Source organism: Corvus moneduloides, chromosome 5 (genome assembly GCF_009650955.1).
Source record: "Corvus moneduloides isolate bCorMon1 chromosome 5, bCorMon1.pri, whole genome shotgun sequence".
NCBI classification, from domain to species: domain Eukaryota; kingdom Metazoa; phylum Chordata; class Aves; order Passeriformes; family Corvidae; genus Corvus; species Corvus moneduloides.
The window spans coordinates 71,874,374-71,888,684 of record NC_045480.1 but is presented as its reverse complement, the minus strand read 5'-3'; the positions used below and the strand labels follow the sequence as shown (position 1 = coordinate 71,888,684).

The 14,311-nt window shown below is 47.2% G+C and overlaps 1 protein-coding gene across 1 annotated transcript in view; it reads left to right on the top strand.

Moving 5' to 3' along the window:
• LOC116443798 (ankyrin-2-like) overlaps positions 1-12,869 on the top strand; it is a 39,706-nt gene extending 26,837 nt beyond the window's left edge. The window contains exons 10-18 of the mRNA XM_032108394.1: positions 3-134; positions 517-663; positions 1,830-2,109; positions 3,801-4,080; positions 5,575-5,667; positions 6,085-6,168; positions 7,176-7,340; positions 7,995-8,177; positions 10,630-12,869. Coding sequence (XP_031964285.1) covers positions 3-134; positions 517-663; positions 1,830-2,109; positions 3,801-4,080; positions 5,575-5,667; positions 6,085-6,168; positions 7,176-7,340; positions 7,995-8,177; positions 10,630-10,644 — 1,379 coding nt within the window. The 3' untranslated portion in view covers positions 10,645-12,869. The remainder of the gene's footprint in view (positions 1-2; positions 135-516; positions 664-1,829; positions 2,110-3,800; positions 4,081-5,574; positions 5,668-6,084; positions 6,169-7,175; positions 7,341-7,994; positions 8,178-10,629) is intronic.
• The last annotated feature ends 1,442 nt before the right edge of the window (positions 12,870-14,311 follow it).

The window sequence follows — 14,311 nt, the reverse complement described above, 5'->3', positions numbered from 1 at the left end:
AGAGCTAGCACGAGAACTGGACTTCACAGAGGAGCAAATTCACCAGATCCGAATTGAAAATCCCAATTCGCTGCAAGACCAGAGCCACGCGCTCCTCAAATACTGGCTTGAAAGGGATGGGAAACACGCAACAGGTTTGTCTCCGGTTCCTGTGTGTAACCGGCTCCAGTGTGCTCGTTGAGGGGGCAGCTGTGTGTTGCAATCACCAAGAAAACGTGGGGAAAATTCAGGCTACAGAAAGGATGGCCACGGATTGTACTCAGTGTTATTTCTTGTCTTGTCTGTATGACACAGCAACTCAACAAATCTGTTACAAGGAAAAAACCGGAGTGCTAATTTTTAGAGGCAGCCATTCGGTTCTTTTTAGATTTTACATAGCACTGCTTCTAAACGTATCTGTAATTTATAGATGATATTGGTCAGTATCCTACATATGCCCTTCCTATGGAAAGGAGAAGGGAGAGAGCGTGCGTGTGATGTTTAACTCAGCTGCACGGTGTCGTTCCAATGCCACAGATACAAATCTGACCCAATGCCTCACGAAAATCAACCGCATGGACATCGTTCACCTGATGGAGACCAGCGGCATAGACCCCGTGCAGGGCCACGGCCCGCGCGCGTACACGGACACGGAGCAGTCCATGGCACTGGACCGCAGTGAAGGTAAAGGGCTCCTGACCCAAACTGCCCAGGGTACCTCTCTAAGCATCGCTCTGCTCTGAGCGTTGGCCCAGGGTCCTCTGCGAGCGCCTGTGACGGAGCACTAGAATCCCCTTCTGAAAGCAGAGACTGCGGGCGAATCGCACTGGCATCGCACGGGTCACATTTCACCAGGCAGATGATCTGTGCTTTAGCCGATTCTTCAAAAGCAAGTCATGTGGCCGGCAATGTTTGCCCAGTTTACCTTGGGATTGGTTTTTCTTTTGCTTGTACAAGTGCTTTCATGAAAGCTCAGAAGGTCGTATTAGAATTTGACCAAGATCTGTCAAAGGAAAACTACTCCGTGCTTTGACAAAACCCCCTTTGGATTTGAGCATCCAGGTTATTGTAATTCTGTTAGGATGCTATGGCGTTTCTTAAGTTTGGAAGTTCAGTGGATTAGATCCAATGGTTGCAAACTGAAGGAACACCTCCAAATCATTTGGCATTAAATTCTCTTTTCCAGAAGTGATACTTTCGTGTGCCTAACTCAATACTGAAGCATATTAGACAGCTGCAAAGGTCCCATCTTGAAGAGAACGTAGGACTAGAAGGCTGTTTGTCACAATTAGCGTTCTCATATCACAGCCAAGTCGTTTTAGAATGATAACCTCTCTGTCCAGCTCAAATTCAGCACAAGCTTTTCTTTTTCCCCCCAAGTTTTTGTCCAGAGTTCACCAGGCTTCCAGTGAATATGGCACATAAATGAACTACTTCCTATACCTAGTTCTCTGTGAAGTGTTTTTGTCTATTTTTGTACAGCTGATTTTTCCAGAAGCAGATAAATAAGGAATATGGGGGGACAAGTCACTAAAATCTATCCTAATCTGCTGGAAAACAAATCTGTTGTGAATCTTATTCTATACTTTGAGGGTTTCAAGCATAATTACTTGAGGTAAATTTCTGGGTAAATGTTATTTTGCCTGTTACTTTCCAAATCTGGCCATAGCAGTGGCAATCCAGCATTCCTTTGACTATTCCGAGAGGCCGGGTTCCCTCCCGCTCAAGGTGCTCAAGAATTTCAGGTAACGAGTTGTGCCCAGGGATTTTAAATGCACAGAGAGCACGGGAAGGGCTTCCTGTATCCTGGTCAGACTTGTAACGAGATTTCTGCTCTCTCTGTCTGCAAGGGTTCTCTGCACTGCAAGAAGAAGTGCACAGCTCGAGGCACAAGCAAGAACAGCAGAGAGTATCTAAGGACAGCGAGCCAACCGAACACCCCCCTCTGGTCTCCGAGGAAGACGTGTCTGTCACTTATTCCCCGTTCCAGGACAGTACTCCCAGGAGCGAGGCAGAAGTGTCCATGGCTGAGCTTCTGAGGCAAGCACACAAGGAACAAGTAGAAGCTGAATTCTCAGGGAAACCCCAAGACGTGCCAGGGAAACCATCTGCTTCACAGCAGGAATATTTGTAAGTGTCAAAAGACCAGGATGAAACCATAGGGAACATCTCTATGTAATAAGAGGATTTTACAGCGTCCTTTGAAGCTTAGGAACACGCTAGAATTTTCCTCCAATTGCAGTTTCCACTTCTTAATCCACATGGGGGAAGCCTTAAGAGAGAAAGTCAGTTTGTTCCTGTGAACACAAAGCAGTAATTGTGTCTAGGAAAGTACCTAGGAAAGAAAAGAGGGTTAATAGAGAAGTGAAGGGGGTTTTCTGTGTATTTTTCGTGTTTTGGATGATAAGTGATGGCATCTTCATGAAAGTAATCCTAAAGGACCCTTTCTTCAACTTCAGGATGGCTTTTTCAATGGAGGCAAAATTTTTTCAATGTATTCATTACTTACAGAACTCACAACTATTCTATTAAGAACTGGGGTTTTAAAAGCGCGTTTCAGACGGCCAAGGGAGCAGAAGCAGGGTTTTACAGAGACGAGACACGAGGACTTGCACTTACGGAATAACACACGACAGAGCACACGTTTAGAAGGCCTGTGCAGCAAAAACTTGAATTCTGAGGTGGGGGCTGTCAGTGAGGTTGGTGTCATTTGAAAAGGAATTTGAAATAGATCGTGTCTATTTCTCCCCACCTTCCCTGATTATGTGCCCTTGCTGAGAGCTCTCTGCAGGGTAGATTCAGGTATTAATAAGCCAGCAAGATACCAAGAATCCCTATCCAAAGAAGTGATTTTCCTGGAGGTGATTGGCTTTGATGCAGAGATGCAGCTCCCAGCAGTCTAAGGGCAGCTGAGTCCAGCAAACGGACTTTGGGGCATTCTTTTGCTCAGGATATGCCAGGAGAGAGTGTGGGAGACACAAAATACCATCGAAGAAAGCTGCTGTTGCAGTGTCAGCCAAAACTACCAATGCACCCTAAGGCTGTGCCTCAGGAAAGGAATGTCTGTGAGGAACAGAGAATCCTTGTGAGACAGTGCTGCCGACACTGCACGAGAGTAGCGACGACAGCGGAATATCGCTACACCGCAGGTCGAGTTTGAAGGGGAAATTGGGCTAGATTTGAATAGCTTGTAAGGAACATGCTCCAAGAGGTGGTATACAACAATATTGAATGGATGGACATATGCTTGAATTAGATGTATTTCCTTCATATTTGTGTTACATAGTAACATGCGTAATAAGAGGTTAAACTAACTTGGGGCAGCGATTAATCATAGCGGCGTTCAACCATGAAAGTAACATTACAAACAAAACCTGAACCTCTTCTAGATTTCTGTTTGCTAAAGCTCCAGAATGCTACATAAAAGTTGGTTTCTCCACTTTGCAGCTGCACGGCTTGTGCTCAGTGTTTTAGCTGCCTCACATCCTCCTACAGTGATCCGGGCTCTTCCTCTAAAGAAATAAATGGCAATCTGTAGAGACGTGAGGGCGCAAGTGACAGCAAAGCTCTCTCCGAGTTTTGCAGAATTGCAAAAATTGCAGGGTTTGGATATCCGTTTGGAGATGAGCTCGGGAAGACGCGTGGGGTTCCCAGCCAGACTACTCTGCAGTTCCTGTCAAGAAGTATCAGTTATTTCTAGACTTTGCCAGACAACATAATAATATGGGTTATGTGGGAATACGAGTCAGTGCCTAATATTCCGTTGATGGAAACTGGGAAGCACTGCACGGTAGTAACTCGCTTGAACCTGTAATTCACAGCGTCACGAGTCCAGGAACGGAGCAGTCCGTGGGAGCTGGAAAAGCAGCGAGCGGAAAATCCGCACCCTCGAGCACGGCAAAGGGAGAGGTGCAGGGAGCACCCCTGCAGCCTCCGTCCTCTGCCCAGAGAGGGGACTCCCCCATCATCCAAGAGCCCGAGGACCCCCACCTCCACCGGGAGCAGCTCTCGCCAAGGAGATCTAGTCTTGTGATAGTGGAGTCAACTGAGGAGCAGATGGAGAATTCTGGAAGGGGCTGCGAGGAGGAATCCTTAGAAAAGGTAAATGACAACTTTGCCTCAAAATAATTGACACAAAACCCCGAGTTTTGCGTCTCACTCATTCCTTAAGATGAGAATATTTGTAATTCATTTGCATCCGGCACTGAGTTGTTTCTCCTTCCCTCTGTGGTTAGAAGGGTCGGGTAAAGGTTTTCCAAGTTGACGCAAGCCCCAGATCCCAAAGTCTAGACCGGTAGTTCTGGTTCTGCCCTACCCTTCTGTGTCCTCTGGCCTGTGGCAGTTACATCTGTGCCTGAGAGAGACAGAGAGCGTCAGTAACGGGGGCAGAAACAAACCGTGTACAAGCAAAAGCTGAAACAGATGTAACGTGGGCAAAGTAAGAACATAGAAGCTCATAAAGCAAGGCAAGGCTGGCCCAGAGCAGCACGAGAAGCGGCATAAAAGGCCTGTAAAGTCCCTGAGATGGAAAAGAGGCAGCAGTTGTGCATCGCAGCCTACTAAGGGTGTAGTGGAAGAACGGCGTTTATGTAGCACGCAGGCAGTAAAGAGATACAGAGACAGGAGAGGGAGAACATCAAAACCGCACGAGGCAGGTCTTGGGTTGTGTGAGACAAAGGGACTTCACTGCAGTGGTCAGAGAGGGGAAGGCATCAAGCAGCAAGGAAAGAGAGCAACCAGATGGCTTTTACTGGAGAATTAAAATCTCTTGGCAGATAAAGGTTTAAGAATAAGCAACTTGCTTTGCCCGTTCTAAGTGGGAGAAAAGGAGAAGGCACCGTTGGGGAGGAAATTAGTTTTGTAAGTCTAGTTAGAGCAGAGGTGGTCCAGTTCTACTGCAGCAGAAATTATTGCACCGTCACATTCATTAGAAACAAGCCCTTCAGTCTTTGCTACTGTGGGGTCAAAGGTATCCCCTCTGGAATAAAGGGTTTCAGAGCTCTGCCTCTGGGATCTCAGGAAAAGGTGGAATTTAAAGTGTGTCAGATGACTGAAAGAGGATCTCCAGCAGGGCCCAGCACAAGGGCTGCTGGAGGACAGGCTGCAGTTGAAATAACGCACTGCTTTTTTCCTCCAGTTCTTTTACTAAAGTGAAACAACAACAACAACTGGTACCACCAAAAAGGAACCCCCCCCGCCCTTATTTATTTTCCCCTTTACGTTTTTTTATAACACAGCCATTTCCCACCTCGTTCTTTTCAGCCTCTCTTTGCCTTCTGACGCAATTTTTAAATTTTTAACTCTTCCCTATGCAGGAGAGACAACTCCAACACTGGTTGCTAATTTCTCTTGATCTTTCTAGTCCTGAGGCTACTGCTACACTGTCCTCTAGTTCAAACTGCTCAGTCCTACTCTCTGTCCACTGTGCTCTGTACTGCCCCCTGGGGAGGATTAAAAGGCTTTCCTATATTTTCCTGTGTCATTAACACAGAAAGCGTCTGCAAAATGTAGGAATTGCAGAGCTGGTGTAGGAAGACAGAAGCTGTAGGTACTGCTAGTGCCACGTACAGAGCCCTGCTTCCATGCTTCCCCCAGGAGTTAGCAGAGGAGTTAGGCGGGCTGGAGCTCAGCTCGGACGATGACGAGATGGTCACTACCAGGGTCATTCGGCGCCGGGTGATTATTCAGGTACTGAGTGTTGAACGACTGCACGAGCCTGCGCTGCCTCAGGCCCTGAGCTGGTGCTGCACCTCAAGCTGGGATGCTCCCAAATAATGCATCTCCACCGGATAAGCCTCTCCAATACCGCAGGATTACAGTAACACTGCTAACCCAACTCTAAATTCCACTAGACGCCTCGGTAGGAGGAGGATGGAGGCTTGTCAGCCCCGTATACAACAAGGCCAACTAACCTATCTTTGCCTGCGTGCCGTGGCATCACTTTTCTTTGCATGCCTCTCTAAGGATTTATTTGCAGAACAGGTTTTTTTCCTAACATTGCTGATTTTTTTTCCATTCTGCAACCAATTAACTGATTTTAAACTTGCTTATTTCGAGACCCACATGAAGGCCTTGCTTCACACAACTTTGTTCTTTGTCGTACAGGCTGATAGTATGCCTGAAATGCCACCAGAAACAGTCACAGAAGAGCAGTACACAGATGAACACGGCCACACAGTGGTAAAGAAGGTATTGTCAGTTCTGCCCCTTGGTACCGTCTTCCTCTCCTGTAAAAGGAAGGAGAAATCATCCACAGAAATGCCAAACTTTCTGCTATGAAGGGGCGTGATTTGAAGAGTAAAGAGTGGAAGGAACGAGAATTTCTGCTCATGAGAGACACCAAAGTTGGAAGAATTACTTAGATTCTTAAAATCATTCTGTGTTACGGTATATAACCTAACAGGACATATTTTGTTAACTTTGATTTAAAGCCAATGAAACTTCTGCATAGATCCACATTTTTTAGAAGAAAGTTGTTTATTTCCTTTAAAAAGCCCCAGCAAAAAAACTCACTCTGCCCCAATCTGATCTGGGATCTCTCTTGGCTTGTCCTAATGAAAGCAATGGAAGGCTGGGTCTGTAAGAGTCAGATAAACCCAGACTCTAGATCTTCAAAACCAGGTCATGCTTAGAAAAGCAAATTCTGCACAGCACAGAAGTGAAAGGGGAACTTCAGTGCTCCTTTGTTTATCTGACAGCTTGGTGCTCAGTGATTTGGTCTAGGATATGGCTGAGCTGGGCTTGTGGCAAACTCCATCTTCTGTCTTTCGAGCAGTTGTCACAGCCCCTCAGCCGGATGGGTTGTCTCTGGAACCTGTTGGAGTTCCTGTTACACAGCCAAAGATTCCTTGGTCGTGTTGCACAGGAGCGAGCGCGACTGCTCGCGCGGATAGGTCTGTGCCTCGAACCACTCTGCGCACGGCTTCGGGTCATCCACAGACGGATGCACACCCGTCCTCCTGAGAAATTTCACATCTTGAACCCTGTAATTCTCTTCTTGCTTTGGCCTGCCAGTGCCTCGAGAGCTTCAGCACCAGAGGAGTCTCTTGAGTAGGTGTGGAAGAATAAAACACCCAACCATCTACGCAGGTTCTTCCACGTAGGAAAAAACACCCTTTGAGTAGAAAATACTAGATAGAGAACAAGGAGGAATATTTTACTGCTAATTCTTTGGGGACTAAACTCCATTCCTTCAGGTGACTCGGAAGATCATCCGGCGATTTGTTGCTCCAGATGGCACGGAAAAAGAGGAAGTGGTAATGCAGGGAACACCTCAAGCCCCCGTCACTGTGGAAGAGGGAGATGGTTATTCCAAAGTGGTGAAGCGGGTTGTGCTGAAGAGTGACAGTGAGCACTCAGAGGTAGGGTGTGCTTTGCCTGCTGTGGCACAAAGCAGCAGCACCCCAACAGGGCTCTTAGTCACTGCAGCTTGGTGTGCTTATTTTGCCACTCAGTCCTAGAACCCCACAGTTACAGCACGTTGACCTTACTGGCCTCTTCTTGCTTTGAAGAGGCTAAAACCACCTATGATTTAGACAAGAAGTGGTTTAGAGCCAGGTAATAAAAACAGAAGCAACCTGAGAAGGTGAGTGCTTTCCTGCCATGCTTCACCACGTGGCCCTACAGACATTTGGATCGGCGTACCTAAGTTGTGACAGAGGGCCAGAAGCTGGCAATAGGATGTGCTTCCAGCAGTCCTGGGCCAAGGGCAAGGTGTAGCAAGCGGTTATCGGAATTGTGAAAAAACTCACTGAAACTTCTTGCCAGCATTTCTCATCAGAATTAATTCTTTAGGAGTAAAGTAACAAGAAAGAAGAGTCTTTTCTTTCTTCTTTTCTTTTTCCTTGTTTTTCCTTCCTTTTTTATTTTTCTTTTTTTTTTTTTTCCTTTTTTCCCCCCCCTTTCTTTTTTCTTTTTTACCGTATGGAGCCCACAGACAGGAAAGTCATTTTACCAGTGCACATCACAAAGTGTGGAGTTCATCTCCAGCTTACTTGTGCTTTCTGACCTTGCAGGTGACCCTGTCTGAACCTGCCGTTCTGTCTAGTGCCTCCAAATTCCAGTCCGAACCAGTGGAGGGCCGGAAAGTCAGCAAAGTCATAAAGACCACTGTAGTGCATGGAGAGAGGACGGAGAAACACCTGGGGGATGCCAGCCTGGCTTCTGATCTTCCATCAGCCAAAGAGGACTTCGAAGAGGTACAGATAATTTTTGTATGTCAGCATTACAGCAAGCATCACCACAGCCGCAGGGAAAAGCTCTGTTCTCCTGAAAGGTTTTGGTGGTGGTGCCCCAGCCTCAACCGGCGAGTCCACGTTCCAAAAAGATGCGCATACAAAGAATGCGTAGGGAAAGCTGACGTGGCAGAATTAGCTAAGAAACTTGTTAAGACCAAAGAAAAACATCATGGAGGCTTTGTGTGGAGTTCTTAGAAGTCTCGGGTGTGAGTGCAGTTAAAGTTCATTCACGTGTTACCACTCGGGGAGCTCATTTTAGAAGTGACTACAGTTAAGCCCCCACCCTGGGTAAAGGGATGTGTTTCTCCTTGAAAGGACAAAACAGCAACGAAGCTGATGAGCACTTCTCTGGTGTTCTGCTCTTTCTGATCACTTGAGACATTTTAGTAAGAGAAAAGTGATCTTGGATGAAAACAGTTTTTTATTTTCTACAAGTAAGTGGCAGCACTTCATTCTGAATCCAGCCTATGGTCCCCTTGAATAGCATGTCTTAGAGGCTAAAGTAACTACCTACCAAGTAGATAAACAGATAAAAGCTGTGTGGCAGCAGGTGACACGTGTATGCAGTTTGGGTTTCGTAACCAGGAACCCAGACCAGCAGCCTGGTCCCCCCTTTTTGCACAGAGGCCAAACAAGGGGCAAAACCTGTCTGGTAGAGGTTCAAAGAGAGAGCTTGGGAAGGAACACGTAGTTAGTTCCTAGCTCCCACCTCAGCACATCGGGAAGCCCGGATGGCCGGGAGGAGGAGCTCGTACTGTGAGGTGCTTTGGTGCAATTATTACTGCAGTCAAACTGCCGCGCACGAGGAGCTGTATCTGACGTGTGCGCAGCAGGGAGGCAGCTGCTGCTTTAGGTGCCTGTTCAGCATTTCCTCAGCATTGGTCTGTGGGAGTACAAAGGACTAAGGCAGGAAGAGCTCCACGTGTTTGGGGTGTGTTGTAATTTGAAGTTTATGTTTGCATTGGAGGCTTTGAGCTACACAGGTCACCACGTGACAGTCCAAGTCCCTGCTTTGGTAGAGAAAGAAGTCAAGAAAGAAGATGGATCAGTAATTAAAAGGTTTGGCTTGGCAAGTTGATGAAGTGTGACTGCAAATGAATTAACACACTCACATGAGTGCATTGCAGTGAGTGCCTGCAGTGAATGTAAAGCTTTAGTTGCAGTGGTACTAAAGCAACTCCTAACCTGATGGAAGTGATGGCTTAAAGAACCTGGAAATAAAACAACACTTTCTAGACAATATCGGTACAGCAGGTAACACGAAGGCCGGTCTCTCTTGGAGGCCTCCAGGGGCAGATATGGAAAAATGCCCACCCCCAGATGGGGTGAATACAGTTTTGTTAGTGTAGCAAATGATCATCATTCTGATGGAATGGAGAATTGAGGGAGAATGAATAGTGAATGGATGATGGAGAATGCATGAAGGGATGGAGAATGGATAGAGATTCTTCTCCTTCTTCTTTCTCCTTCTCCTCCATTCATCCATCCAGTCTCCATCACCCATCCAGTCTCCAGCCATCCTCCATCCATCCATTCTGATGCCTTTTTCTCTGCAGAAGTAAGAGCAAGACACAGGGTGATAAAAAGGGGTCCCTTTATATAAGGTGCACCCTTAGGTGCACAGTTTCTCAGGCGGGAAATGACGAAGATGCATGCCCCAAGCAACTCATGTACAATTTGTATTGATTCTGCAAATTGGCATATCTGATAAGAGCTGCCCCCAGTTAAAAGCATGCCCAGTGAAGTAATGCCCCCAGCTCTAGTACTTCTATTTCTAAATCCACCCCACCTGGGATGAAGACTAGACTCTGTTTATAAAAACGTGTCGTACAGAGCTAGTTTCAACCTTGATTTCTAAGGAGAACCAAGACAGCATAGGGGTCCTGGAATTGGTTTTGTCTTTCTGCCTAGGAAAACCCTGAAGCTAAGCTAAGTTACAGTAATAGGCTACAAAGCTACAAATGTGTGTGTCAAGAATACAGAGAACGTATAGAAGAAAAAAGGTAAAAATCGAGATGGCATCAATTCGTTCATCATCCCTTCATCCATCCTCCATTCATTCATCACCCATCACGCATTCTCCATTGATTCATTCTTCATTTTCTTTCTTCCTTCTTTTCTCCTGTCCACCGAGCTCTCCACACCCAGCGCTATGAAGGCCACGGCCGGGGCTCACTGCAGTACAGACACAGGGTTTGAGTTATGCTGAGGACACGTTCCCCAGGGTGCGCATGGCATCAGCTGAGGCAGTCCTCGATAGGAGTTGGCACTGTTGCATCATACTTAGACATTGCCATGCCTTCTCTCTAGCACGTGCAACTCTGCCTTGGAAAAGCCTGAAAACCACAATATTCTCAGACCTTCAGAACTGTGGCCTTTCTAAGTCAGGTCTCTCCCTTTTTTTTGTTTCCAGGACAATACTAAGTAAAGCCAGCACACAGAAGAGGACCGTGATGAAGGACCGCTATGGAAAACACGTTCACATAGAAGAGCTGGAAGACACCCCAGAAGCGCTCCCCAGGGATGACCTCCAGCATGACCTCCAGCAGCTTCTTAGGCACTTCTGCCAAGAGGACTGGACGCAGGAGGCCAAGTGAGAAGCTGCCGCCCCGCACAGCGCCGCGCGACCCCTCCTGTACGCAGCCGTCACCATCCCTGGGTAGCAGAGTCATCACCGATGCCAGCCACTGCCGCTTCTACCTGTGCGGCCGCAGTGAATTCATTTCTCCCCATCCCAAATTTCATTTTGTGCTGGTATGATTTTTCACCCTGTCAGCTAATTTGTGACCAAAGATAGCATCCTTCAGGCAGGATGATTTATCTGCCTCGCCGGCACCCTTGCCAGCGTCACCGCTTGTCCCTGTCCCTTCGCTCTGGCGCTCGCTTCCTGACACGGCCCTTGCCAAGCAGACTTCATCTCCAGGCCTCTTCCACTGACTGTGTACGCGCACCGTACAAAGGAGTTGACGTGTAAACTGTAAATAGCAGAGTACTTGAACTCACGAGACCGCAGAACACTCTCTGCCCGTTGGCGTCGTGGGTTACGAGGTGTAGTGACCCTGTGGAACGGCACCGGCTCACGGAACGGCACCGCCCGGACTGCAGACGCTGACTAAGCCAGGAGGAAGCGCTGCAGAGCCACCACGTACTAAGACTGACTGTTTAGAGAGCTGGTCTAGGCAAAGGCTGCGAGAGTCAGGCAACAGACAGCTGTTCACATGAATCACAGCTGACTGTGGCCATCAATAGTGCAGACACCTTTAGCCAGCCGTTTCCAGACAAACATTTCCAAAAGAACAAGAAAGACAAATTACCCCACTAGGTAGCCAAGTTGCTAGCAGCTCTAGCTACGGCACGTTCGCGTACGGTATTAAAGCCTATAGATCCGGACCTGTGGCGGGGTGTATTAAACAACTCTAACTCCGGTAGTTTCCCGTTTCCATCACCGCTTAGCCGACCTCACCGACTGACTGGGGGTGCTTCCTGCTGTCCACTGCACTGTAGATAACTACGGGACAAAGACTTACCCACTATAAAAGGAGAATAATTAATTCACCGTGTTTTATCAAGATTGCCTCTTAGCCGATAGACGCATGCGGCATTTGAAGGTCAAAACCAAACCCTCCTAGAACCATGTCAGCTTCTTGGCCCTCTTAGCACTGAGCGAGCAGTTTTTATCTTCTGATCAAGTGTTTTTAAAGAACAAGTGCTCACAATCCTTGGCAGCCGGTTTCTGTTCATATTTTGTTATGTAACTATATATAATATATATATATTTCTAAACCGACCCTCTGAAAACCACGATAGCATGTCTGCACTTTTATTTTCCAAAAGGGGAACATAGGATCTGACGTTTTGGGTGTTCTATACCTTAATATTTAACGGAGGGAGCTCTGTAGGGTTTTAGCATAACATGCACACACACAAACACACCAACTTAATGTTTTTAAACAGCTATTTAATTTTTTTAGTAGTAGACTCAACACCAGAGTAAAACCAACCCTCTCCTCTAGGAGCAATCCTTTGTCCCAGCTTATCTGGCCTTCCACAACGATAGGGTTCTTTGGTTTTGTTTTTTTTAGCGACTCACTCAGTGCTCAGAACAAGGGCACTTCCTCATTAAGGTAATGATGCCAAAAGCATGGAAACATCTCTGGAGTTCTGGCTTCCTGTGGGCAGAACCACCTGAGGTGCCGTGCTGACACTTTTTGGGCAGGCGAGAAAGGAAACGAAAAGAAAAAAGTGTTTTGGCAGCCAAACCAAATGAGACCCGCGATGAAACATCTCACAGCGCATTGTGGCTTCCTGGCTGGCTGAGGCAGCGCAGGAGGGTCTTCAAGGATGGGGCTCTCAAGAAATGCATTTCTGTTGTGTTATTTGCGGTGCAGATGATGTTCTGTGTAACAGCATAATGGTTATTCACCTCTTATTTTGATTTTTTGCTGTGTTATCAGAGAACTTGAATACTGTGAGAAGAAGTGAATTTTAAGTTGACGAATCAGCATCTTGTTCCCATGGTGATAACACTAATTGAATATATCTATGAGGGCATGTATTAGTTAAAAATTAAAAAGATACAACACTAACAATACATAGCTGCAATGTGTACAATGGCTGATTTAACGAAATAAAAATGTACAAGTGTTAAATGTAGCAACGGTGGCTCGCTCGCTTTTACTGCCGGCGCAGCAGGAAGGGGACAGTGCCCGCACAGGGACCTCAGCTGTGCTGTCAGAGTTATTACATTACTCTTGCTTTACACCTTGCGACACAAAAGGCTTTGTTTTTTTGTTTCTGTATACAAATTATATGAACCAGCACCATCTTCTAAGCTTTTTTCTTAGTCTGACCATAACACAGCTCAAAAAAGGGTGTTATTAGCAGAGCCTGTTACCTCCTGCCTCTCTTCCCCGCAAACCCTGGAAGATGCCGGTGTGGCTCTGTGACCAGCAGAGAGCAGTTTAGTAAATTCTGCCACCTGTGACAGCCCTGGTAGTAGGTACCACCAAAGGGTGGTCACTGTCCCCTTCCATTGATGACTTAATATTTTTACTTAACATTCCATAAAACTGGACTACACGTGATGGCGCATCCTGTGGGCGCTTCCTAGAACACATGGATTCACGACGTGGAATTAAGCGAGCCAGAAAACACAGACAGACTCGATTCTCAGCTGACAGCTCAGGCCATGCATAGATAACCAGTGCATTTTGTAGCTACAAGCTCTCTACTCCACACACTACAGCCTATAACTACAGGCCTTTGACAGTGTGCAACTTCCAAATCCGGTGCCTTTCCCTAAGGAAATGAACCCAAATGGCTTCACCTGCACCTTAAAACATTCAACATAGCCCAGGTCTGAACTCTGCAGTTGCTGCAAGCACTTGGCACAGGAAGCAGCGTTTGAGAACAGCCCGAAGCTGCAGCAGTTGTCAGGTCTCAAAGCATGTGGGGTAAAGAGGTTGCTGGCTGCCACTCTCGTCAGTGCAGCAGCAATGCCAGAAAGAGCAGCTGGATCCTCAGCCTTTGCCGGATTTTTCAGTCCCCTAGGCAGAGCTGGCTTGTCTTGCCAGGCCTAACCCTGTCCCTCAGCTGTGGCAGCAGCCATAGGCACAGTCCCCCCTGTGCTTCCCCTGCCATGTCTGGTTCCCGCCTCTGCCATCAGGAGAGGATTACACACCTAGGAGCCTGTCGGGCAGGGGGGGATTTGCTCGGGTCTCTGCAGGTAAAGGGAGCAAGGTGAGCTGTGAACATCTAAATTTCTGATGCACTGGAAGGGTGCGAGGAGTAACCCTCACTCTACGTGCACACTGCAGGGCCATTTAGACACAACACTGCACCCTCAGCTCATTTCTTCAGCTGTTCCAATAAAACCCCAAACAAGGATGTGCAGCCACACAACCAGCCCCAAACAGGAGAGCTGCTCGCACCCCACCACAGCCCTGAACCCGTTGGTCCCACTGAGCCAAGAGGACGCGTCCAGATCACGGAATGTCCAGCAAGGGCACCCATTTACTTACTTCAAAACCAACTGACTCCCTTTTCCTTCTGCTTCTCAGATCTGCTCCATCAAATCAACATCCTTTTTGGTCAAA